This window comes from Otolemur garnettii, unplaced genomic scaffold, assembly GCF_000181295.1.
Source record: "Otolemur garnettii isolate 467f Iridium unplaced genomic scaffold, OtoGar3 scaffold00337, whole genome shotgun sequence".
NCBI classification, from domain to species: Eukaryota; Metazoa; Chordata; class Mammalia; order Primates; family Galagidae; genus Otolemur; species Otolemur garnettii.
In genome coordinates, this window is record NW_003852732.1 from 50213 (window position 1) to 77224 (window position 27012).

The 27012-nt window shown below is 46.1% G+C and overlaps 2 protein-coding genes and 3 pseudogenes across 5 annotated transcripts in view; 2 read left to right on the top strand and 3 right to left on the bottom strand.

Moving 5' to 3' along the window:
- LOC100963603 overlaps window positions 1–1391 on the top strand; it is a 4193-nt pseudogene extending 2802 nt beyond the window's left edge.
- The window catches only part of ITIH6 (inter-alpha-trypsin inhibitor heavy chain family member 6), a 24124-nt gene extending 6695 nt beyond the window's left edge, over window positions 1–17429 (bottom strand). Inside the window, 4 exon segments of the mRNA XM_012813907.1 lie at window positions 7056–7112; window positions 7114–7176; window positions 11693–11862; window positions 17354–17429. Coding sequence (XP_012669361.1) covers window positions 7056–7112; window positions 7114–7176; window positions 11693–11862; window positions 17354–17429 — 366 coding nt within the window.
- LOC100963917 lies at window positions 1741–2757 on the top strand (annotated as a pseudogene). Its single transcript, XR_155028.3, has one exon. The product of XR_155028.3 is annotated as a 3-keto-steroid reductase pseudogene (transcript).
- A 723-nt stretch (window positions 17430–18152) lies between the features above and the next one.
- On the bottom strand, window positions 18153–26016 carry MAGED2 (MAGE family member D2). 3 transcript variants are annotated; one of them, XM_003803562.2, is made up of 13 exons: window positions 25928–26016; window positions 24985–25058; window positions 24183–24662; window positions 23257–23565; window positions 23077–23140; window positions 22747–22826; window positions 22169–22263; window positions 21381–21460; window positions 21246–21288; window positions 20868–20930; window positions 19327–19441; window positions 18477–18913; window positions 18153–18287 (listed from the first exon to the last, which is right to left on the bottom strand). In XM_003803562.2, the coding sequence occupies exons 2-12, from the start codon at window positions 25027–25029 to the stop codon at window positions 18485–18487; spliced, it is 1803 nt and encodes a 600-aa protein (XP_003803610.1). In that variant the 5' UTR covers window positions 25030–25058; window positions 25928–26016; the 3' UTR covers window positions 18153–18287; window positions 18477–18484. The 3 variants fall into 3 exon arrangements, with proteins under 3 accessions (XP_003803610.1, XP_023364840.1, XP_012669363.1); XM_023509072.1 differs by having other exon boundaries at window positions 24985–25071; window positions 25928–25972; XM_012813909.2 differs by lacking the exon at window positions 25928–26016 and having other exon boundaries at window positions 24985–25150.
- Window positions 19665–19783, bottom strand: LOC111722735 (annotated as a pseudogene).
- Window positions 26017–27012: the final 996 nt, after the last annotated feature.

Sequence of the window (27012 nt, forward strand, 5' to 3'; positions counted from 1 at the left end):
AGACTTTACATCCTTCATGTTCACATGGATGGAGTTGGAAAATGTTCTTCTTAGCAAAGTATCACAAGAATGGAAGAAAAAGTATCCAATGTACACGCCCCTATTATGAAACTAATTTATACCTTTTATATGAAAGCTATAACCTAATAATAGCCTCAGAATATGGGAAGGGGGAGGGAGGGGGAGGGGGGCATGGGTAGTGGGAGGGGGATAGGAGGGATCACTTCTGTGGTTTATCTTACAAGGGTACAAGTGAATCTTTCTAAGAGTAGAATATGAACATTTTAACACAATAAGTAAGAAAATGCCATAAAGGCTATGTTAACCAGTTTGATGGAAGTGTTTCGGATTGTGTGTGAAAACACCACACTGTACCCCAGAAGTGCATTAATGTACATAGTTACCATTCAATAAAAAAGAAAAAAAAATTATACCTGCAATCCTTTTGATAGGTATGGATTTCAGATCACAGGATGGGTAATTGAGACCTACCTTTCACTGCACCTTAAACTCATAGGAAATCTCTTTAATGCTTCCCATTGGGTCACAGTCTTTCCTGCCACAGCAAGAGCTCAGGGGATAAAGTCATACAGCCTGGGACAGAGAGCTAAGCACAACACTTTTTTGTTTCCATCAAGAAGGCTGAGACTTAAAAGGATAGCCTTTCCTGAGAACAGCAGTAGGAACGTGAGGACCTAGGGGGCCTAGAGCTCAGAACCTCTTGTCAACCAGGAAGAGGTTATGTTTTTAGATGTGTTTGATTTAATCTCCAGCATTTTGAGAGTTCTCAGCTATCTTTGTATTATTGATTTCTAATTTAATTCCACTTGGTCTGAGAGCATACCCTGTAAATCTTATATTCTGTTAAAGTTGTTAAAGTATGTTTTATGGTCCAGAATTTGGTCTATCTTGATAAATGTCCCATGTGAACTTGAGAAGAACGTGTGTTCTGCTGTTGTTGAATAAAGTAGAAATGTCCGTTAGATCCAGTTGATTAATAGTGCTGTTCAGTTCAACTATGACCTTAGGATATTCTGTCTTCTGGATCTGTCAGTTACTGATAGAAGGATGGTGAAGTCTTTAACTGTAATAGTGGATTCATTTACTTTTGCCTTCCAGTTCTATCAGTTTTAAACTTATGTATTTTGGTGCTCTGATTCTAGGTGCATACACATTAAGGATTGTTATGGCTTCTTGGAGAATTGATGCATTTATTATATTATACAATGTGCTTGTTTATCACTAATAATTTCCTTGCTCTGAAGTCTGCTTTCTCTGAAATTAATATAGCTACCTCAGTTTTCTTTTGATTTGAGTCTGCATGGTATTTCTTTCCCTCTTTTTCTTTTCTGTGAAGTTACACCACTACTTTTTTATTTCAATAGATTTAGGAGGTATACATGTTTTTTGTTACATGAATAAATTGTCAGGACTTTTAGCGTATCCATCACCAGGATAGTGATTACATTGTACTCAATAGGTAGATTTTTATTCTTCACCTCTCTGCCATCCCCTCCCTTTCTGATGTTAGCACAGTACGCCTTTCTGCTTGTCCCTTTACTTTTGATCTGTGTCTTCATACTTAGGGTGAGTTCCCTATAAACAATATACAGTTGGGTCGTTTTTGTTATCCATCCTGAGAGTCTTTGTCTTTTAATTGGTATATTTATGTTTACAATTGTTACTGATATAGTGGGATTAATATTTGCCATATTTGACTGGCCTTGGGGGGTTGTGAAGATGAGGAAGGTGGTTTTGATGACTGGAGCAAGCAGTGGCATTGGCCTGGCCCTCGTCAAGCGGCTGCTGGTGGAAAACGATGAGCTTCATCTGTGTTTGGCGTGCAGGAATGTGAACAAAGCGGAAGGTGTCCGAGCCACTCTGCTGGCCTCTCATCCCACCGCCGAGGTCACCATCGTGCAGGTAGATGTCAGCAACCTGCAGTCAGTATTCTGGGCCTCCAACGAACTTAAGCAAAGGTTTCAGAGACAGGACTTTGTATATCTAAATGCTGAGATCATGCCTAATCCATAACTAAATATCAGAGCACTTTTCTCTGGCCTCTTTTCAAGAAAAGTGATTCATATGTTCCCCACAGCTGAAGGACTGCTAACGCAGGACGACAACATCACTGCTGATGGGTTCCAGGAGGTGTTTGAAACTAATGTCTTTGGCCACTTTATCCTGATTCGGGAACTGGAACCTCTCCTGTGTCACAGTGACCATCCATCTTGGCTCATTTGGACATCATCTTGCAATGCAAGGAAATCTAATTTTGGCCTTGAGGACTTCCAGCACAGCAAAGGCCAAGAACCCTTTGGCTCTTCCAAATATGCCCCTGACCTTCTGAATGTGGCTTTCAATAGGAACTTCAACCAGTGGGATCTGTATTCCAGTGTGGTATGCCCAGGTACAGTACTGACCAATTTGACATTTGGAATTCTACTTCCTTTTGTATGGACGCTGTTGATACCCATCATATGGCTACTTTGCTTTTTTGCAAATGCTTTCACTTTGACACCATCTCTCAATCTTCTGACCAAATATATGAGCGTCACCACTAGCTTTGGAAGCAATTACATAACAGCCCAGAAGATGGACCTAGATGAAGACACTGCTGAAAAATTTTACCAAAACTTACTGGAACTGAAAAAGCAGGTTAGGGTCACCATGAACACAGTCCCTGGTGCTGAAATGGTTCGGGACCAGTGACATAAAACATGGCTATCACTGACTACCTTGCAGAATGTGAGATTATATCCTAGTAGATGCACAGTCAACACAAACTCATTTAGTTCTATTCTATGTTAAGTACACAAAAGGAGGATTTAAACATGAATTAAGTCCCGATTTCATGTCATTGATGATGTCTCTCTATGGTGGTGTTTTACATATACTTTGAGCCATTTTAACCAATTTCCTCAAAATAGGGAACAGGTCACAGCCCCCCATATTCCTAAGTAGTGTACCCCCTCTCTATTCCCAAGTAGTATACCTCAACAATTGGTTCCTGTCATGAAATAATTCCAGATTTCTCTATTTTTGTATGTGAGCTTGGCTACTAGGTTGAAGATTCAACTGCTAAGAAGTTGGCCCTGGGAGATGCTTGATTTTTTGCCTTTTCTCAGTGCATTTATTCTAATTTCCAAGATGGATTCAATATATATAATTCATTTTTTCCACAGGTCTGTATTGAGCCTTGAATATATGCCAGGCACTGTTGGATTTTGAGGATGTAGAAGTTAACATATGGATGATAGATTGAGACATCTCAAAATGCTTCTAATACACATTCTAGAAGAAGAGGATTAGGAGAATGGGAAAGAAACAATATTTCTATGATAATCAGATTCAGAAAAATGACAAGTCCCAAATGTTTTATAAACACAAATCAAGACTTACACGTTAGCTTTTAATGAGCATGAACCTTAAAAATCCAGACCCTTCCCTCATTTCCACAGGGTGAGCCCTGAATGGAACAGCCACACACCTGAATATTCACTGACTTTATTTCTTTAAATGGCAACTGAGCCTAAAACCTTTCACATAGAGCCTATGGGTCCTGCCCATGAATAGGACTATTCTTATATCTAGCATTAGAGTTGTCAAATACTGACCTCTTGTCCTTAAAGGAGTTGGAGTGGGAGAAGGGTAGGGGCTGAGTTCTTCTCAAATCATAAACATTTCTGAATTATCCAGAAATTTAAGTTTCAAACAACCAAACAAATTTGTAGTATCAGTGATTTATTCAAAATAACTTTGGGACAACTGGTTAGTAACTGGGTAAAAATAATTTGGAGCCTTACTTCATTGCTATAATAGACAGAATTAAAATGTCCCCTGTAATATTTGCCCAGGGTTAGTTTCAAGATTGCACAGCTGACCTTAAGATAGGGAGATTATCTAAGTGCAATCATATGAACCCTTAAAACCAGAAGAGAAATAGCAGAAATCCAGCCAGATTTGAAGCTACAGCAGATACTCTCCTGTGGACTGTGAAAGAGCAAACTACCATGGCCACTTGCCAGGGGATGGTGGCTGACCTTTAGAAGCTGAGGATGCTTCCTCCTGCCAGATGATAAATAGCAAGAAAATGGGCACCTTGGACCTACCGTGGCAAGAGCTTGGTTTCTACTCAGGGCCCATGTGAACTTGGAGTCAAATTCCACCTAGAATCTCCATAGCTTTGGTGTGAGCTATGTGAAACCCTGAGCCCAGAAACCAATTGGGCTTTGCTGGGCTTCAAACTTGGGGAACTGAGAGATAATAAATAAAATGCTACATTTGTTACGATCTGTTACAGCAGCAATACAATTCCTTACACTAAAAGAAACTCCATGTGTGAATAAACATTAATATTTAAAAAATATTTGCCATATTTTATAAACATTTTTATTCATTTTTATTATTCTTTATTCCTATTTTTTCTCTTACATTCTTAATTGAGAATTTTACATAGTCCCATTGTCTCTCAACACCTAGCATATTCAGTATACTTAAAAAATTTTAGTGGTTGCCCTAGAATTTGCAATATACATTTACAACTAATCCAAGTCCATCTTCAAATAACACTATGCAGCTTTATGCATGGTTCAAGTACCTTGTAACAGATTATTCCCAATTATTTGCTCTTATCCCTTAAAACATTATTGTCATTAATTTCACATATCCATAAACTAGGTTTGCAGAAAATATTGTTGCTATTATTATTATGGAATAATATGTTTGAACGGAATATCATCTGTTAAATCAGTTAATAAGAGAAATAAAATATTTTATTTTCCCTCCATTTATTCTTTCTCTAACACCCTTCCTTTCATTTTTTCAGATTGGCATACCACTTTTCTTCTCTAAAAGAAGGTATACCTTTTACTTCTCTATATACTTTTACTTCTCTAAAAGTGGTATACCACTTTTCTTCTCTAAAGAACTTCTCTTACCATTTCTTGACAACCAAGTCTAAGGGTGACAATTCCCTCAATGTTTGTTTGTTTGTTTGAGAAAGGCTTTATTTCTCTTTCAGTTTGGAAAGATAATTTTGATGTATACAGAATTCTAAGCTGGTGGGTTTTCTTTTTTTCCTTCAACACTTGAAATACGTTACTCCACTCTTTTCTTCCTCCCATGGTTTATAAAGAGAAGTCTGATGTAATTCACATCCTTGTTCCTCTATGGGTAAGATGCTTTCTTCCTCTGACTTTTTAAACAATATTTTCTCTGTCGTTAATTTTCTGAAATTTGAATATGGTAAGCCTAGGTGTAGTTTTTTTTCTTTATTCTGCTTGGTGTTTTATGAGCTTCCTGGACATAGAACACCATTGTGGTTTGGTTCTATCATTTATTTTGTAAGCTTGCTATCCACTATTACTTCAAGTAGTTCTTCTGTCCCTTTATCTCCTACTTCTTCTATTATTCCCATCATGCACGTGTTATATCTTTGTAATTGTCCTACAGTTCTTTGATATGCAGGGGAGTATTTCAAATTTCTGACTTCTTTTTGTTTTCCAGGTTGGGAGACTTTTATTGACATGTATTCAAGCTCACTTCTTTCCCTAGCCACATCCAGTCTAATGATGGCTCAATCTAAGGCATTCTTCATTCTCATCACAATGTTTTTGGTTTCAGATATTTCCATTAGATTTCCATAGGGCTTACATAATTCTGCTTCCATTACCCATTTGTTCTTGCATGCTGTCCACTCTGTTGGTTAGTGTCCTTAGCATATTAGCATAGTTTATTTAAATTCCCAGGTGGATAATTCCAACATCTCTGATATATCTAAGTCTGTTTGTAATGCTTGTTATGTCTCTTCAGACAATGATCATGTCCTTTTAACGTGCCTTATAATTTTATATTGAAAGCCAGACATGATGTATAAGGTAAAAGGAACTGAATAAAACAGGCATTTAATGTGAGCTTTTATGTTTATTTGGCTAAGAGTTAGGATGTGTTTCCTACTTGCATTAGTCGTAGGTGTCGGTGGATAAAATTCTTTCTATCGTCCATGTTTTTTTTTTTTTTTTTCCTCCCCTGTTGCCTTTGGACCTCCCTAGGGAATCCTTCTGTAATAGGGTCTAAGATTCATAGTTCTATCAGCTATAACCTCCTGTTATTATACAGAAGCCCAGCTGATGTGATGGCAATGTGAAGGGTGAGAGGAAGCACACTATATAGTAATAAATAGGTCTCATACTTTTAGTGAGCTAGTATTCCAAGGGTATGAGTTTCACAAGTGTGCCTGGTTTATTACCCTCTGGGGAGAGACAGGAAGATTAGAAATGGCTGGAGTTGAGTATGTTCCTTTCTCTACACTGAAGGCTTGAAAGCTGGGGTTTGGGGTTACTTTCCCTACCTCAGGTGGCTTGACTCTGGCAAAACACAACTCATGGAGCCTTCGGTCTCAAGAGCTCTGCAGTTGAAATCTTTAAAGTACAAAAGCTATGCTGTCCCAGAGCACTTGAACTTAGAGCCTGGGAGTATTATGGTTTGAAATGCTGATTCCAGAACTTTATGGATTCAAGCTCTAACGTCAAAATCTCTTTGGTCTATGGTCTCAGTATTCTGATTCAGAAGTGCAGCACAGCAAGAATAAAATGGATATGGCCTCAGGACTCTTACTGGGTCTAACCCTATAATGCCAGGATCCTATAATATGAGGCCCATAAAGTTAAAAAGAAATACAAAACCCCCAAAACCTGTGGCCTCAGAAAGGATCAGAATGTCTATTACCTAAGGTGTTATTGATCCTGGATCCTATAATCCCAGGGACCTCTAGCTGGAAGGTTCAAATACGCTGGGACTTTATGACCCCTGCGCTTTTGTGGTTGAGGGTCTCAATAGCCTCAGTCCCCATAAATCAATGGGGACCTGTAGGACTCTGTGGCTACAGGTCTACAAAGCTTCTGTTGTATAAGGTACAAAGAACCTACAGTAGGGCCAGGCCAGATCCAAGGGTAATGGGATGATGGGATCTCTGCTCCCAGGGTCCTAATATTCCAGCCCTATCTGCTTTCTGGGCCTTTTCATGCCAGAGAGGTTCTCAGGGTCCTTGTTACCTGCTTGATCTTGGTACCAAAAGTGGAGCCACTCATGTCAATAACAAACACCATGTCCATCCTTCTTGACAGGCAGGAGGCCTCTGGGGGTGAAGTAATACATGAAATAGCCACCACAAACCTGGACGAAAAGAAGCACAGTCAAAAAGGACTGTGCAAACCAATCAAAATCAGGTACCCTCTTATTCTCCTGCATGTGACCCTGTTCTTTCCTTCCTGAGATTCCTCACTGTTTCTAGTCAAGTAGCTGTGTGTGATTATTTGCTCAATGTCCTCCTCCTTCACCACAACCTAGTCTCTGCTATTGACACTGTCATCCCAAGACTTGCCTCAGAGCTGTGGCGTGAATGAGACTGGCTTGTGGCCCAGGACTCCAAGGATCAGGATCGCGCTGTAATATGTGAGTTCCTGTCACAGTTCCCTACACAGTTTTGAGGGTCCCCTAGGGATATTTTTCCTGGGCTCCAGGAACTGAAGTATTATTTTAACCTCTCTCTATAGAGTGAGCCTGGGGCCCAGCTCATTGCTGCCAAGGGCTGGGAGTTTTCAGGGCCTCTCTCTCCTCTAAAAACCTTCTTTCTGCTGTTGCTGGGCAGAGCAGGGAGGGGAGGAGGGAGCAGAAGCTGAGTGAGCTATTTGTTTGGAGGGGATTGGTTGCACCAGGTAGTGATGCCTTGGGCTGCCTTGGATGTGACTGGCTGATGAAGCCCCTCCCTCTGCAGAGCCTGGGGCTTGGGACAGCTGAGGAAAAGGGAGTGGGGCGGGGAGGGCCCCTCAAGACCAGTCTCAGCTCAGCCCAGGGATGTCTGGGGTTGCTAAGGGTCTGTGCTCCCTTGAAGCCTGAAACAGGCTCTGCCCAGGGATGTGGGCCTGTGTTCCTATCTGCCCTCCAGGTACTCTCTGACCGCAGGGCTGGACACTGTCTCTTCCTTCTCAGGGAGAAAAAGGGTATCAGAGGACATCCTGATAATTCTCCTCCACGCCCAGATCTGAATTAATTCCCACGTATATGTGCAGCCTCTGTCTCCACTTAATTCTGGCGCTCTCTCACAGTTGGCAAAGGCCTGGGTCACCCCCTGCAAATGCCCTGGCCAAATGCAGAGCCCACCTGGCTTCTGTGTGCCTCCCACACCTGGGCCGCTGAGAGCTACCGGGAAAATCGTGCCCACTTTTTGCTGGTCCCATGCCCACTGGGGCCCCCACTTCCCATCCCATAACCCTGTGAGCATGACCCTGCTAACCCACCTCTCCAAGTCCCCTCAGCAGTCATTCTACTCCAACCACCTGACTCACCAAGAAAATTAAGGGCACCAGGCCATGGACACATAGAGCCCCCTCCCCTCACCTTGCACAGGGTCTACATCCGCATGCAGCCTCCCCTGGGCTTAATGGCAATGCAGTTCTGACCTGGACCCCAAGAGCTCCCAACCTCCAGCACCTTCTCAGGCCTGCTGTCTCCAACCCCATCAACATGCACCCCACGGAGTCTTCCTTGGAATACAAAAATTTTTATCTCTTTTTCATCCACTGAGACAAGCCCTTGCTCCCAATCGCCCCCAAGCTTCTATCCAGTCTCTTTCTTCCCTTCAGCATCTGAGGCTAAGGAAATGGGCACCCAAGATGGTCTCACCTCCAGATCACCTCCTGAAGACCCCAGAGACCAGCTGCCACCTCCACCCCTACTGACACCTCTCTGACTGAAGGCATTTGTGACCAGCTTGTCTCCACACTCAGTGGGTGTATTTCATGTCTCCTGGCACTGCTCCTCTTCATGTGTTTCACTTCTGTTTTTTTTCAAGAGCCATTTTCCCTGGGATTTTGAGACAGCGAGCTCACCTTATTCTCCTAGTGTCCTACTGCCCTCTTATCTTTCAGCTTCTTCCTCCCAGTCCCTTAATGGTGCTGCCCAATATCTGTCAGGTCAAGGCAGGCACAGAAAATGATGATGCTCGTGTCACTCAGTGGACTAAACTGCTAGGGACTGGGGCTCTGGGAAGGCTCTTTGCAGTGAGGGGGTGGTCACCCTGAGGGCTAAGGGGGCCAGTAGCTCCTGAACTGGGCGGCTGTGCCTTAGCTCCTGCCTTCAGGGATCTTCCCCTCCAGCTCCACAGTTTTCTTTGGGTGGTCTTGCTTGCTCGCTTGGAGCTCACCACTGGACTGCCACTAGTCATCCCACATCTCTTTCTCCAGGCCAAGGTGCCAACTCTCTCCCCTCCCCAACTGCCTACCCACTCACTGTTGGACTTCTTTCTTTGGATTTCTCAGGAAGCCTCTGGATACATCCCACCCAAACCATGGACTCATTTTCTTCTCCCAACTTGCCCTTGTCCCCCTTCTCAGTCAGGGCACCACCATCCACACAGACACTCCTGATACAAATTTGGGTGTCCCCCTCAATCTTCCTATGCCTCTCACCCCCAGCATCCACTCAGCTGTCAATTCCTGCTGCTTTTATCTGCTGGATGCTTCTCCAGGATGGCCACCCTTCCTCTGCATCCCAGACTGACCAAGCCCAATCTCAGCCCTCATTTCTGGAAGGATTCCCTGCCCTCCTGCGGCCCCTCCCATCCATGCTGCTGTGAGGGATATCCCGAAAGACAACCTCACACCATCATTCCCTCTCCTGGCTCCTTGGTCACCTACAGGACAAATTCCATGTTCCTTGTGTTGCCCTGCAGGACTTGGAAGTCTTCTATCGCATGTCTTCCCATTTTGCACCTCAAACCTCTGCTCCAGAAACTCCAAGCTATTTGTAATTTCCTACACATGCCTTGAAACTTCCAGTCTCCCTTCTTTTCTCCTGCAGCCCCCAGTTTTCTAGGGTGCCTTTCCCTGCTCGGGGATCCTCACTGGCCCACTTGTTTTCATTCTTTAAGACCCAGGTCAGCCTTGACCTCCTCCAGGATGCCCTCCCAGACTACTTCTCCCCCTTGTTATGGTTTCTATCATACCTGTGTGTCATGGGCAAGCCACTTCTAACCTTGTGTCAGTATTGCCTCTATCTGTCTCACCCAGAGACAAGAGGTGGACTGTGTATATAATATCCTCCAGGGTTCCAAACACCAGCCGGCACTGGGCATGGCACACATTAGGTGCCCAGTGAGCCCTCACTGAGTGAATGAATGGGCTTTGACAGACGACCACACTCAAGTAGGACATGGGAGATGAACTGAGGGCTCCTGGTGGGGTAGAGGCAGCAGTCAGGACTCATAGTGTATGGCAGTGTTGGTTATCCTATTTGTTGCCTGATCCCATGTATTCCATCTGTGTTTCCACTGAGGGCCACTGTGGTAAAAGTGAAGAATCCAAACACAGTCACATGATGGAACTCCGGGTTAAGGCCCTTGCTGCCACCTGCTACCAGGGTACCCTCAGCTCCAGGGCATTGACATTTATTCCCCTTGCCAGATGACAGGATGCGTCATACCTCTGAGCCTCTACACATACTGTTTCCCCTCTCCGCATGCCTTTCCCTTCACCTTACTGACCAACTTGGTGGTAAATCCATTCATTTCCCCCATACTAACTTCCACACCGACTCCTCCACTGTAACCCCACACGACCCATTGCTAATTTCTACCCAGTACCTAGAACACTGGCTGAATGCTCATGTATCTGGCTGCTTCAGAACTTGGAGATGGCATAGGGAAATTAGGGGCAATGTCAAACTCACTTCTGAGTTCTCAGAATCAATGGATACAGCACTGCACCAGAGCAGCTCTTCTCAGTGGAGAAGTGTCAACATATGAATGAATGAGTAATGCACAAGGAGAGGTTTACCCAAAGCACTATTTAGCCAGGGCAGAGAGAGGAATTTGTGGAGTGGAGTCATCGAGGAAGAGGTGCTTGTGCACGGTTTAAGGGGGAGGATGTTACCAGTGGAGAACGGAGTAAGAAGATGTTCCTAGGACAGCAGTTATTATGAGAAAATGCGCACACACAGATGAGGGGTGGGCTTGGGTGTTTCTGGGGAAAGGCGTGTGGTTGGTGTGAGGCAGCTGGAAGGTGCTTTTTTGTGTGCTAGGGGTGGTGATACATGACGCATGAAAGGCAGGTGGGAACAGACCTCTCAGCCTCTCCTGGGATGCTCAAGGTGCAGCCAAGTGTCTGGGGTCAGTGCTCTACCACTCTGAGAGAGCATTGACAGTGGGAAACCTCTGCTCACTCTTTATGAACATGGGAGCTCAGAATTGAAGGGCTTCCTCTTGAGGCCGGTGGCTCAGCTGAAGCAAAGTAATTTTTAAAAACCCAACAGACAGCAAAAAAGCCCAAGAGAACACGAGAGTATCAGAACTGAGGAAAGCATGAGAGCCCATGGGTGTGAGCAACCAATTACTGGCCAGTGGTTCACTTTGCAAAAACACTGGTTCGGAGTGGGCTGTGACTTGATTCAATTAGGGATGGGTTCATTTGGAGGAGTTTGATTCAATTTACACCGTGTCAGGTCTCCAGCCTTTCTGGAGGGTACATGTGCCTGCCAAGATTAAAGCCATGTGTCTTTGCACATGAATGTTTCCCTGTTTACTAGCTCTGGCTGATCCCTAGAGAAATGCAAACAACAACCTGGAAAGGTTCGAACATTGCTCAAGCCTGTCTGGTTCCAGAGCCCGTGTCTTCCCACTTCCCAGGCCCCTCACCTACACATCCCTAATGATGTCCTTCATTGCCACATCCTAGTGGCCCACGAAGTTGGCCACAACGCCTGAGCTGGAGAAGGCAGACTGGTCTTGCAATGTCGGGCAGAAGGTGATCTGAACACTAGTCTCTCCCCTCTCAATCCTAGTAGATGGGGGCAAGTCAGCCTCACCTGTATGGGTGGGGTGGCATGTATGCCTTTAGTGGGCAGAAAAGTCAGGGAAAGCATAGCAAAGGGGCACTCACTGGGGAGAGTGAGAAGTCTGCCCTCAACCACCACCTGCTGCTACCTCTGCCCCTAAAACCCTTTCATCTGCCCCACACTTTTCTCCACACCCTCCGGCCACCTCCTTCTCTGCTCCTCCATGAAGCCCAGCCTGTCAGACCCAGCCCTGCCCTCAGCTGCCAGGTCATTCCAGTCTGACCCACACTCACAACCTTCCCCTGCCTCACCGCCCATCCCACTTGGGGCTCAGTCCCTGAAGGAGTGTCATGTCCCACGTAGACCAGGAGCCTGCGTCTCTTCCCACAGAGGCAGTCAGTGTCTGCAAGGAGAGAGACAGACACACAGACAGGACCTAGGTCTCCTCCCATTCCCCTTTCTGCATGGGAAACAGCAGTCTAGCAAGGTTCTTCTCTGGGATTGAATTTCATGCGTTTTCTTTCCCCTCTGCCTTCTGACTCTCAGAGTCACATGTGTGAATAAGCCTTTTAGCGTCTTGTTAAATCACAGATGCATTTCTGGTCCCAGATGTTTGCTGAGCAGGACACAAGAAGCCAGGACAAATGGAAGTCAGGACAAATGTCCATTTAGAAAAGTCTCTGTGCCTCCCTTTTTTCCAGAAAATGGAAACTTGGGAATTCTGTCCCCCCCCCCTTCCTGCTACAGCCGTCAGGAAGCTTAGGGGCAAACTGACAGTATGGGCATGCTGGCCCCCATACTCTCTGAGGAGCCTGCTCACATACATTCCCTTGACTTCCTTCCTTTCAGAGCTCTTCTGTTTTTTCCTCACAGGATTGGTTCTAACCTCTGTTTTAACCTTTAAGGAGAAGGGGGAGGGAGCTTCCATTTATAGCTCAGGGCTTAAGAGGGCAGGCTGCAAGGACTCAGATGGCCTGTGGGCCCAGGTTCCTATAGCTGCTGTGTGCCCCTGCACAAGTTATTCACTCTAAGCCTCGCCCTCCTCATCTATAGCCCAGGGATCATGATCACTCCAAGTTCATATACAGTATTTGTGGGCATTAAATGAGACCATTTATGGAAAGCATTTGGAACCATACCTGCATCTTAGAGCATGCTAAATAATGCTATCTGTTACAATTACCACCCAACCTTCATTACTCTGGGCCAAATAAATTGGAGGGAGGAGTTTCCTCAAATTCTCATGAAGGTCCTGGGCTGCAGATGGCATCTCACCCACTTTACAGATGAGAAAACTGAAGCAGAGCAATGACATCACTTGCTTTGCTGGTCCTACATCAAAGAAGCCTCAAAGGTGAGATTTGACTCCGTCCGTCTCTTTTCACTGTGTTCACTTCACTGCCACTCTGGGTCAGCAGGGTCAAATCAGGCAGATCCTCCTATGCTAAAGTGCTCTGTGGAGTGTCCACAGGAGCTGGGGTTTCTCTGTGCCTGCCCTGTCATCTCTCAGACGAGGCATGCAGGGCCAGCCCCATGGTTCTCCAAACTTGCTGGACATCAAAGTTACCTAAGACTGCTTAAAGGCACAGATACTGGGCCCTATCCCATCCTCCTGAACCAGACCCTGAAGTCTGGGCCCAGGAATGTGCATTTCTAAGAGCTCATGTCGTGATTCTGATGTAGCTGGTCCGGCCCTGGCAAAGCTCTGGGTGAAATCAAAGCATGCCTGCCAGGCAGGACTCCTCTCTGACCTACAGCTCTCAGAAGGTATCCTCAAGGGCAGCCTGAACTTCCTGTGCTCCCATCGTCATTCCAGCCTCGGTGGCCATCCAGGGGAATGTGGGATTTTCCCACTAAGGACTCTACAATATGACTGAGTCAACAGGGAATGTTTTACTCATCAATTCATGTATTTGCTCCGCATTTACACTTCATTCATTCATGCATTTTCTCACATGGTATTCACCCTCTCCTTCCTTCACTCACATATTTACTCATTTCTTTCTCATATTCACTCTGTGTCAAGCAGAATGCTGCCAAAAATAAACTGCCCACTTATTGCACAAACCAACAATAAATTAATAATTTACAGAGGTGAGAAGCATTACAAAACCTACATGAGATGTTCAGAGACTCAGATTAGCTCACATATGAAAGGGTGAAGGCATGGTGTCATTTGTAGGAAAATTGTCCTTGTCAGGGAAGAGGAGTTGCCCATGAGAGCTGATAGTCATTGTCAGGAGAGCTACACCATAGTCAAAGCACAGCACAGCAAATAGGGATGCAAGTGAATAAACACTCCTAAAATCCAGCTCTGACCACTGTCCATCTCATGCTGTCCCTTATTTGCAGAACAAGGGAGCCTGGATGATGCAATCAGCAAGGGTAGTTCTTCTGAGGTGCAGAGAAGGCTGGTCATGGTGGTGAATGGATCTAGAGGAGAAAGTGGGGAGTCTCACACTGAGTCCCCCATTGTTAGCTCCTGAGCTGTCCTTTGCTCCTGCTTGTCTCTAACCCAGCCACCAAGCCTACATCAAGATCTTTGATGTGGGAACACACTAGTTAGTGAACTAATTGCCACATCCAGAGCTGTACAGTCTACTACCTCATGAACATCCACATCACACCCTTCTGCATTTACCTATGCTGGCCCAGCAAGAGTGAACTCAACCTCACAGGCTGCATTGGAGGCGACTCTGGCCTCTTAGCTTGGGAAAAACAGATAGGAAGGGCCCCATGCACTTAGAGGGGTTAACTGAGTCCCTCCAGGTGTGGCCGGCCACTGCCTGGGTCCTGAACTGGAGGACCCAGGTCTGACCCATCTGACTCTCCTGTTGTCTCTTCTCCCCAGCCAACCACATTGATGTGCACAAGCTTGGTGTTCACTAAGGAAAGGTGTGTATTGCCCCAGCACTTGACCCTGCACCTTGTTAGCACAGGTGTTGTTCCTGCTGGGAGGACCACCTCGGGTAGCACAAGTGAGAAGTGAAATATAGGAGGAACATGTACTGTCATTTTTGCCATTTATTGGACACCTATGTGCAGTCATGGTGTGATCTGCTTTCACCTGTGTGGCCTCATTTAATCTTCACAACAGCTCCATGAGGTGGGCATTGTCATTATCTATTTATGGATGAGGAAACTGAGGTCCAGAGAGGAGCAGAGAGTGACCCCAGGGCTCATGGTAGGTACCAACAGAGCCAAGACTGGAAGCCAGGCCTTCCTACCTGTGCCTCAGCTCTCCACCAGAGAGGTGGGAAGTGTCCCAGGCAAGGAGTGGCCCCACAAGGCCTGGTCCTCAAGGATCCTTTTCTTACCTCCAGACAGGCTCCTCTGACCTCTGAATCTCCAATCTGCTCCTCAGATTCTGACTTCTGACTGTCCAAACGTGCCTCTCAGCCCAGTGTCAGAGGCACCTGCAGCAGGGTCATCTCAGTTGGATCCCCTCATCCTGTCCTCTTGGTCAGACATGTGGTCATCTCCACATGGTGTGCCTTCCTGGCATGCAAGTGCACAGCTTCCCCAACCTTTGTGCTCATGGGCACAGTGCACCAGCCCTGTTTGAAAAGCACTTCCCAGAGTCTCACTCCCATCATTAAATTTGTAATACTCAAGTTAGCTCTGATGTCTGCAATTCTGAGATCTTCAACATGACTTATATTCATCTTATTATTTGTGTATATTGAGTGTTACAATGTTTTGCCTTTTTTTTAGCTGATCCAGGTCAGGTTTGAAACCACCAGCCTCAGTGTATGTGGCTGGCGCCCTACCCACTGAGCTACAGGCACTGTAGAGTATTACAATGTTAATATAGCTTATTTTCTTTCTTAAAATGTGTATACTTTTTTTGGCACCCTCTATATATGAGCAAATGGATAGACCCCTCAGAATGGACTATGTGGGAATATACATGTGAATGTTCACCAAAAGGAGCGTGATGATACAGCCTATGTAAATCTTTCAACCATCTTCTCCAATGCCTCAGTGAGTAAATGAACAAAATCGCCATAGTAGAAGGGATGGATGTTGAACATGGATTTACCTTCACAATTAATTCTTAAATTATTTAGTCATTATTAGCCTTAAATTAAATAAGACAAATGATATTTATGCTTTCATGTACAAAACACAAATATACATTTTATATATGGACACACACACATATATATATGTATATATATGTATGTATCTGTGAAAATAGTTTCATTGGGTGGCAATTAGGACACAAATGTCTTAAAAGGCTTCTTAGGGAATGATTTAAAAAATTGGTAGAGAAACAACAGGCCAACCCTAGTCAAGGGGAAGCTACATGAAACAAGCTCAATCTATTTAGCATTTAATTAATATACTAAAGAAAAGTCTAAAAATTGTGGCAGTCCATTTATCACAGTAATGGTCCCCAGGCTGATAAATGTGGCGAAAACATGAACAAGGGTCTGTCCCGGATTACCCTGCTTCTCTCTTCCTGCTCCCAATACTTCCCCACTTGTCTGATACCAGACTTGTTCTCTTCCTCCCTATTCCAACTGCCTGCAGTCTTGACACTTGGGGACTTAGGAGAAGAGCCAATCCTTTGCTCTGTTAAATACTAGGTTTTGTGGGAAGGGAAAATGAGGGGCAGCCAGGTAAGCCCAGTGACCTACAGAGGGAAGACAAATGGGAAGAGCAGAGTTCTTCATGAGTATAATTCACCCTTAACTCTCCAAGGACTTAGAGCTCAATTTTTATTAGAATCATAGTCCCTCAATTCCTCACCACCCCCCATTTTCACATGAACATCACCTGGGGATAACACTGCCTGTGACCTGATCTACTTATTCTGGGACTATCCAGCCCCTGAGGAAACCATGGCCTAGTTCACAGTGGAAGAAGCTCTGCTTCCATTGAAAACCACCTCAGCATATCTCCATCCATGGCCACAGAGCTATCTCTCTTTGGATGGAACTTTGTTTATGTTTTAAAAATCCTGTTTCTTAAGCAATAAACATTCCATCCCAAATTCTATAGGAGAGAAGAGGTGGCCATTAGAAAGGCCTTATTGTCCATAAGACTGTTACAGTGATTAGGAGCCTGGTAATGTGGGGATTAGAGATGGTGAAGCTTTTGTGGAGAAAAAGGTCCAGGTAAATACCCCCTAAAACAGGGAGGTGGATGCCTGGTAGCCAGAGTATCTTGTCAGCACTTTGACAGCCCATCTCCTGACACTATCTGGGTGAAATCACTGTTCACATGTATAATCCAACCAATAACCTGGCCTCCTGGTCCACTGACCCCCTCCCCTTCTCCTCCTCAATCACCCACTATTTGAACCTCTCTCTGTTCCGTCTTCTTAAAGATATCCCACTATCTGTTTAACTAGTCCCCCAGTTCATTCTTCCAGTACTCTCAATACCCCTTCCAAAATACCTAGAACACTGGCAGACATATGGCAAGCACTCCCACTCACATAATGTTGTGACCCCGCTCACAGACTTCACTGAGACTCCTGTCCACAGACCCCCAATCTGTCATATATTCTTACTGTCTTTCCTCTCCAAGCCTGCCCGGTCCTCATGGTCCACCTCTTCTACCACAATTATGTCAGGTACCATGGACATAGTAGTAAAGATAGACTTATCCGCTCACTGCCCTAGGTCCTGTGATCTTATTCCAGATCCATACAGCAGAATCCAAATCTTGAAATAAATCACGATTTGCCTTCTTGGTTCCCTACATCAAGACTACTAAGCACCTTGCCATTCCCCTCCCCCAAATCATCATCTACTGGGGCCTCCCCACTGCTCGTCATCTTTCCACCTTTCCCATCTGAATCCTGTCTATGCAGTCTTTTTCCAGGCTTGCTAGTGACCTCTCTCACTTCCTCAGGGACTGGACTGAAGGAATCACCATTCAACTTCTTCCTTTCCATTGGCTTCTGCTCTGCTCCAGTCTCTCTCTCCTTCTTCAAGTAAATGTTCTCTTATTCTCATAGCCCCCTTTAGCTATCTCCCTTTCTCTCCATCCTGTCTCACCTAAATTTCTCAAAAGAAGATTCTATACTTAATATCCAGTCCTTTCTACTTATGCTTTCCGCTCCAGACTTACCCACCTCAGGCTTCTTCTTCACATATGTTGTCTGTGCTTCTTCCAGTGGAATCTTACCTGCTGTGCAGGTTGGACATGGAGCCCAACCCATTCCAGAAAGGCATGCTAATCTCACCTCTGGGAATCCAATAATGTTGCCTCAAACTAAGCATAGGTTGAAGTGGAAACTTTCCCAATTCATCCATTTTTAAAATATAATACCAAAATGTGACAGCCCACCAGAAAAAGCAGTAAACTCAGAAATGGCAAATAGATTTAATGCAGATTATCAACTTCAAGCGGTTGATAGTGGCTGCCTTGAGTGCTATATTGAGCAGGATTTTGAGGATGCACCCTGGCTTGAAGAGAAAGACTGCTGGGATTAACAGTATCTGAAAATACAAGTAAAAGGAAATAAGAGTCACCTGATATCCAGCAAACAGGAAAGAATAAAATGCCAAAAGCAGTGTCTTCAACACACTTTCTACATCATTCTCCAGCCTGACCCTTTCTAGAACCACCCAGCTCACCATCCTAGCCCCATGATCCCCTGCTGCCCCCACCAAAACCAAGGTCAATACCTGAAATCTCACTTATAGGAGAAACCACAGGCACCAGAGTTTCCACTGGTGCTGGCACCAGCTCCACTGAGGCCAGCAAAGAGCCCAAATGTGAGAGTGGCAGTCAGGCTGGCACTGGCACTGAGGCTACTGCCGGCACTGGCACTAGTACTGGTGTTGGCACCAGCACTGGCACCAGCACTGGCACCACCACTCTCTTGGGCTTTTGCTTTAGCTTCAGCTCCCGCCTGGATCCGGGCTTTGGCCCAGGGTCCAATATCAGCTTCATCCCAGTTGCAAGGTCCGGCAGCATTCTCCGAGCCAAGCCCAATGCCCATTTGAGCTCTAATCTCGGCCCTTGTCTTGGCTTCAGCTGCAGCCTCAGCGGCAGCCTTCAAATCTGCTTCCATTGCCTCTCGGTACTGAGCTGCCCATTCCTTGGGATCTTTCTTTTGTACCTGCAACAGATAATAATTTATCAGAAAGATTATAATCAGAGGATCGAGCACCTGCTGTTTGCTAGGAATCATGCCACATGATGTAGGGTAACAGTAATTGTATAGTAACTATTACTAGTAATTATTCACCTAATTTTCCATCCCTGCTCCGAGACTTACTAGCTCTGTGACCTTGGACATGTCACCTACCAACCTCTCTGGGCCTCATTTTTCTCATCTGCAATAAGGCAATGACATAGTAACCTTTAAGGATTAAATTATTTAGATAAAGTGCCTGTCATAGTGTTTGGCAATTAATAGAGGCTTTAGAATGTTCAGATAGGAACTATAGGCTGCTCTTCTACACACAGCTTGTACCAGCCAGGGGCACCCTATGCCCTTGATATGCCATACTCAGGCAGCTCTCCAATTACCTTGCAGGCAAACTTGAGGACTTTCATCTTGCTGGTCTCATAATATGAACGCAGGCCCCAGAAGAACTCATATTCAGGTGGATTGCTATTGGGGACTCTGGCATAGTCCAGGTACCTTGAAAATAGAAGTACAAAACCTTTACCACCCTAGTCCACCCATGTATGGACTAGACAGGTTCTAGATGGAGATCTCTCCCACTAAATACTATAGCTTTTCTTACAATATTGAGCCCAGTCTGGTTGGTCCTGCCCAGAAACCATGTAGAGGGGCAGAGAGGACACATGTAGGGCATTTGTTCATAGGGAGACGACAAGCCATGTAGAGGGGCAGGGAGGACACATGTAGGGAATTTGTTCATGAGGAAGACTGTCCCTCATCACAGTGACCCCACGCTCTTGTTGAGCGTGTTGAAAAGAGAAGTGCCGTTCTTCAAGGCCATTGCTCTCAGCACACCCACACCACTAACAGGATCTCAGCTGCAGCCTGGCCAACCCATGGGGAAGGTCCACTCTATAAAATGAATAGAAAACCTATAAAGGAAGAAAGAGCCAAGAGCAGCATGCTTTGTGTGTACTGAATTCTGAGCCTTTGTGTGTGTGTTTGTGTGTACATATGCATGTCCCTGTGTGGTTTCTCCCATATCCTCCAAGAGGTGAGGATAGGGTGGATCCTGGCAAGAAAATCAAGAGGGCTAGCCTCCAGGCCCAAATGGGCCCTAGATCAGCTGTAGGCCATGCTTAGAATTTCCCTCTTGGAGTCCCAGGTCCTTCCACTGTAAAACAGAGATAAGATGATAGCATCTATTCTGCATGGTTGTTATGAAAATGAAATGAGATGTACAAGTCAAGTTACTAGTATAATACCTGGCTGCCTGAAGCTATTATTCTATGGCATTACTTTATGGAAATTAATGTTTATGAAGTCCTGGTTATCAGAGGAAAAAGAACCAATTCTGTGGAGATATATATATATTTTAAGACAGTGTCTCAAGCTGTTGCCCTGGGTAGAGTGCTATGATGTCATAGCTCACAGCAACCTCCAACTTGGGCTCAAGTGATCCCCTTGCCTCAATTTTTCTATTTTTAGTAGAGAGGGGGTCTCACTTTTTGCTCAAGCTGGTCTCGAACTCGTGAGCTCAAGCTATCCACCTGCTTTGGCTTACCAGAGTGCTAGGATTATAGGTGTAAGCCACCATGCTAGGCCTATAGAGCCATAGTCTAAACACTTTTCCATTGCTACCTGAGTAACCCTGAGCAAATGAGTTGACTTCTCTGAGCTTCAGTTTCCACATATGTCCACAATGCTGGTGATGACAATTCCTCCCTTTACATGTTCTTAAGGCAAATGTGAGAGTACATGTAACAGAGCAGGAAACATGTGCCATTCCTGTTCACTAACACTGCCCCATAAACAACCTACAACCTGCACACATGTACATGTGCACACACACGGACGCACATACAATCACCATGGCTTTATCACTGATTTCTGAAACAGGCCAAATGCATGGAACACACCACCATCAGACAAAGACACTTACTTCTGCTTCACAAACTCATCAGTAATGAGCTTCTTCACATCCCCAAAGAGGGAGTGATGTATCCTGAAAGAAGAGAAAGAAAATTAAATTTAAAAAAGTACAATCAGGGCTCAGGCACAGTCATTTGCCAGATGGAAGAGAGGCTTCCAACACAAGAGGGGAACTCCACTGTCTCTTTCACTCCCCAGAGAAAGTGAAAGAAGGAGCAGAGAGTTCAGGACCATTTCCCCATCCACCCAGGTCAGAACCCTGTGTTCTCTACCCAGTCCATCACCCCCCACCCTCTCCACCAGACCACCAGGCTGATGCAATCCTGGGACTATCCTCTCTTGCCAAAGGACAAAACGGACAGCAAATGCTGAGAGAGCCCAATCATACCCAGGGCGCAGCCCCAACTTGCGTAGCACCTCCCAGATGACAGCTGCAAAGGGAGGCAAGAGGAAACAGGGACAGAAAATGACCACTTGGAATTCAGACAGCAATCAACCATTCACCTGCATGCCAACCACTCACCCTCGCTGGACCGATTTCCATTCATGAAGATGATGCTAAGAAGCACCATGAGGAGACCCAGCTTGGGTGAGTCTTTAGTCCTAAGGGAATAATAGAACAGTGAGGTTTATGTCCAGCAGCCATCTGAAAAAGACACACCAGCTAGTTTACTAGACTAGCCTCTCCCAGGTTCCTCATATATGAGAGAATGCTGCCACGTCTGTGCTTCAACCTCTGTGTGACACCGGGTAGAGCACACAGACTTGTCAGCCAATTTCCTATTCAGCAACATAAAGAAAAATCACATCCTCTTCTTTCTAGGTGGTTAGGAAGATGGAAGGATACCCGTCAATCTGTTACAACACAAACACCCAGTCAATGTGAGTCCTTTCTTTCCTTCCCACATCCCTAAGAGAATTCTAGGCAGGGTTCCATTGATGCTCTTGCCTTTCATGCATCTTGGTCCACCCACATTATGACACGAACCTTGAGAGCAACTCTACCAAGGCCAGGCCAGAGACTCAGTAATAAGAGAGACAACCAACAACAGGCCTGTTTTCCTGGAAAGCTTCTGGAGAGAGAGCAAACCTGACAGCAGGAAGGCCCCACCTAGCCTCTTATAACCTTCAGTCAATCATAACCAGGCATCACTATTGAGTGCAGGATCCAACTATGCATGGGAGCTGGGACAGGCTTTTGAGACCATCTTTCCTGATTCTCTTAAGAGGATTCAGGGAGAGAGGACAGGAAAAGGCTAGAAGCATGAACAAAAGCAGAACTCCCCCACTTCCCACTCTTTCCCAGCTTACGTTCCCAGTATGCCTGCATCAGTGGGCTCTAAGGTGCTGAGAAGAATGTACAAGTGGTCATTCTTATCAATTTCCTTCAACTGAATCCCAAAAACCTGTGGTTGGGGAGAAGAGCTTATGAGATCATAAAACTTAGCTTCCTATGCATGCCTCAGCTTTTCATGTACCTACAGATTTTGTGTATGTGACAAACCAGTGAGATAATGCATATAGCTAAGTGCTGGCACCTGGTAAACATTATCATCAATGTCACCTTTGTGATTAATGGAAATCTAGAGAGACAGAGAATGAGGAATGGAAGGGACAAGTGACCATCTGAAATACATGACAGGATGTGCTTAGCCACGGACAGAAAGCCAGGACTATATTGGGTGGCTTGGGTCCTAGCTATGCTTGTACTGACTTGCTATGTAAAACCCATGGCTAGTCTGCACCCTTCCCTAGGCCATTATCTGCCCATCAGCATAGTGATGAGGTTAGATTAGCAGATCTCTGTGGTTTCCTTTGAAGAGACATGTATACCTTTGTTGAATTCAAGGCATCCCCAATGCCCCCATTCCCCAGAACTGCCCCTTCACCTTCTCCAAGGAATAGCCTGCTCGTTCAATGATTTCAGGGTATACATCAGTGTATTCTTTAATGATGTCCTTCAGCATGTCTGTAAGGGAAGACTGTTGTAAGAATCTGGGCTGAACAGATGCCAGCTAACCCCCACACCTATGCTATAGGACCTTTGCCAAATATGCCATGGGTAGAATAACCAGGTTCTGAGCTATCAATAGAGATGCTAGTAGAATTTTGGAATGACAGAGATAGGAGCATAAAAGCAAGGGATGTCCTCCAGCACATTGGCAAGAGGGCAATGGAGGGCACAGCTTGGAGCAGGGGGAGAGTTAGTAGAACTCTACCTGAGCGCTTGATGGGAATCTTTGTTTGGTCTTTGGCCAATAGGTACTTCACCAAATCATTTGCCTAAGAGAGTAGGAAAAGATGGAAAAATCAAAATTGGTTTGCAGAAAACCTTAGAGGATGGCAGAGAAGGCAGCCAAGGCAGTAGAAAGGCAGAATGAAGAGGACAGAGTTCTTACCCTTCCTTGCAAAAGGGCCACATCCCGAGTTGGTGGTGCTTCAGGCTCTTGGGATGCCTGCAGTTTGGCAGCTCTACGGCGAGCCTTGCCCCTGCGGGCTTTAGGTGACCTTAGAGAGAGCAAGGCTCTCCGTGCCCAAGCAGCCAACCGAGTCCTTGATGCCCTGCGGGCCCAAAAGGCTATGGGACCCCTTGAAGCCCTGCGAGCCATTGAAGCCATTAAGGCCTTTGAGACCCTTCGGCCACCTGTAGTTCCAGAACTCTGACTCTGATCACTGCTGCCATCTTCTTCTCCATCCAGATGTTTCACCTGTATCAACATACAGGAAGCTCAACATCACCAGATGAAGCAAGTGGTCCTTTTTCTTCACCCTCTTCCAATAAATACCCCCTAATTCCACCCTTTCAGTAATAGCCTTACTCACTAGACATTGACCATGCTGAGTCCTTGGTTTGTTTCTCACTGACTTCTAGCCAGGATTTTCATCTCCCCAGCAGGCCAAAAGCAACCCAAGGGTGGGTCCTGAGACTTCTCTTTCTATATCCACCAAGGGCTCTGCATGAGACACCCTGGACAAGTCACTTCATCCCTCTGGCACTCAGCTTCCTTCTCTATAAAATTGGGACTATAAGATTTGCTTTCAAAATTTAACAAGTTAACCTGCATGAATGCACCTAGCTCAAGGCCTAAAACCTGTCAGCTACTATGTGAATATTAACCACATTAAATTCAGATTTCAGCTATGTATATTCCCGTTTCATCTCTCTACCAGTCTGTGAGCTCTGTGAACACAGGAATTACATCATATTTCCTTCACTGCCCCTCCCCATCCTTAAAGAACACAGAGATCTTTCTAAATGTTTGTGGAACAAATGAACCAAATGAAAGGAGTGGAAAAGCAAAGGTAGTGACTGCAGAGGTCTTACCTTCCGGGCTTTCTTGGCCTTGATCTTGGGCCGAGTATCCTGATTTTCCTGAACCTGGGGAGCTGTACTCTCAGGTTCAGGTTCATCCGCTGGAGCCTGAGAGGCAATATCCTCAGTCTCTGTGGCCTTCATATCAGCCACACAGCTGACCTTTTTAGTCTCAGTGGCAGGCATTGTTACAGCCTGCCGGTCAGGATTCTGTTTCGTGGTGTCAGCTGTTGGACTCTCGTTTTCAGCTGTTAGAACCTGGGTGTCAGTCAGCTGAGTGGTAGGTGAGGCCTGGGTAGCAGCTGCCTCCTGAGCCTTTGGGGTCTTTGAGACCTCTGTGGCTTTTGAGATCCCTGGAGCTTTTGAGACCTTCACATCCTCTGAGACCTCTGGTGCCTTTGCGGTCTTCAGTGTTTCTGAGACCTCCAAATTCTGGGTCACTGTCAATAGAGTCTGCATCATCGACCCACTGTCCCTTTCTGAAGCTTCAGCCTGCAAGAGGAAGCAGGGACTCTCACGAACCTTCTCCCCACCGTCAACTAGGCAAATGGCTCCAAAATTCCAAGGCCACACTTCTCTGACCTGTACTGACTCCTACCTGCAGTGCGCTGTCCACCTCAGCCCAAGGCCTCCCCTTCTTCTGAGCCAGAAAATAATGGCAGAAGAAGGGCCCCCCCACCTTCTCTCTCTCCCTCTATTGGAGGTACACCGGGCAGGCAAGGGGAAGGAGAAGGACAAGAAGTGCCAAGGAATGAGGACAGCAACAGCGACTGCATCGAAAAGCAGCTGGGAAGAGCACAGAAATAGGCCTTACCTGGAAGCGAGTTAGACCCGCACCATTCTCCCTTGCGTCAGACATGTCTCAAGTTGGCCTGTCAAAAGCTGAGCCTGAAGAGAAGGCCTGGGTCAAGTGGAGAGCCCAGTGAACTTCCTCTCCCGTGTTCTGATGTGTGGCTGATCTTCACCTGCCCTAAGGCCCCAATCCCAAACCCCTCTCCCACCTCCAACGACTCGGTTCTCAGATACAGGAACCCAAAGCGTCTAGGTCTTAATTCTCTGCAGCCGCACCCTCCCCTTCTCCAGGAAGATGTGCCAGCGCGGCAGCTGAGGACCCCGCCCCTTTTCCCAGTGCACCCCCCACCAGCCGCAGGTCAATAGAGCGCATGTGCATCCGTTGCGCGAGCCCGTCTCAGCCCCGCCCGCTTTCCCAGCCCAAGCCCTTTCTTTGGAGTCTACAGTGTACATGCGCATTCAGTAACTGGGCGGTCTCCATGCTGGCCCTTCTCAACATGCCTTTTTAGCGATACTTATTGCTCATGCGCAGTGATCATAGTCTCAGTCCAGCAATCAACCCCAATAAGGCCCCTCTCCAGGTCCGCAGTGCCATTAGGCCCAGCCCCCTCCTCCACAAGCCTCACTCACAAATTGTCGCAGTGTTTGGTGGTCCCAGCTTCTCCCCTACTCACACCCATCCCACCAAGTCCACAGTGTCTCCTGGCTCCGCCCTTTTTCCTAACACGCCCCCGTCCCCAACAGGGGTCAAGCGCATCTTAGTTCCTCCGCTTCCCTATTACACCCCCTCCTCAAATCAATATTGAGCTAGTGATTCCATCTTGGGGCCGGCCAAGCTGGGTCCAGTTCCCTCCTCAGCCGGATGGATCCAGTACGATCTGGTCCTTAAGGTAAGTTTTCTCCAGATTCCAGAGGGTGAGGGCTACTCCTACCGGCTCTCATCCCAAATGGGCCCCGTTGCTCACCTCGTCCAGCCACAATTCTCGAGACTGTCCACTCTCTCCAAGCCCCTCGGAACTCTGCCCTACCCTCTCTAGGCCGGAAGTGGCCCCGCCCCTTTCCGCCTCCCCGGGGGGGCCTCCCTCTCTGCTTGTCTGCCCCTCCCCCGCTCCTCATCCCTTATACCACCCCTCCGTATTCCCTTGGCCTAGTTCCTCACTCCCTATTCGCCTTCTCATTTCCTATTTACCCTACAAAATTACTCATCCTCGTTCTTTACAACCCCCTCCATGTTACCTATGCAAACCCTGCTCCCCGTCCCCAGTATCCTTTAACCCTTCTCTACATCCTCTATATTCTCTCCACTGGATTTACACTCCTCCTCAGTATTTTCCTCCCCCTTTGTATTTCCCATCCCCCAATAAACACACTTGGTTCCCGGGTTTTCTCCTCTCCTCTGCTACCCTCTGCTCCCTAGTCCATACAGCGTACCACTGTCACAGTGGTTCTCATTGCCTACACCCCACTTCAGGTCACCTCTGCTTCAGCTGCCGTGGTGCAGTAATTGCCCACCTGCTATGTGGCTATATGTTTGAGGAGGCTAGAATCACTGGCCAACAGGAAACCCCAATCTCAACGCCCTCACTTTGTCCTCACGCAAGTCTGGGATGTGTCTGCTTTCTCTCAGTCTCTCTCCAAATCTTAGCGTCCTGGACTGGAGCTGCAGACAGCCTCGCCCAGCCCAGTCCGTTTCCGCAGCCCCCTGCCACCCCGCCTTGCCTTCCTCAGGGGTGGGGCAATGGGGCCCAGCTCAGGGCTGTCTGACGCTAAAGCCCATGTTTATGCTCAGGCTCCGTCTGTAGCCTTTCCAACCCAACCCAAACCACTCCCTGAAAGCGATTCATTCATTGAATGTATTTATTATTGTATCTTCAGTTTTTCTTATTATAAATGTAATATTTTGTCGTTGTGAAAATTTAAATAATGCAGAAATATGTAGCATACCAATGAAAGGCTACCCTTATCTTATCCCCCGGAACTAACCACTGTTAACATTCTCCAGAATTTTTCCATTCATGTACTAATTATTTTGGTTTTCTCTACACAGATG

Bases quoted from the DNA above. Each gene is read 5' to 3' on its own strand.
- MAGED2 (XM_003803562.2), bottom strand. From the start codon at position 25,029: ATGTCTGACGCAAGGGAGAATGGTGCGGGTCTAACTCGCTTCCAG. The intron at 22,264-22,746 runs GTGAAGGGGCAG...CCCCAACCACAG, and splicing joins CAGGCTATTCCTTGGAGAAG to GTTTTTGGGATTCAGTTGAA. The intron at 21,461-22,168 runs GTAAGCTGGGAA...TTATTCCCTTAG, and splicing joins GATGCAGGCATACTGGGAAC to GACTAAAGACTCACCCAAGC.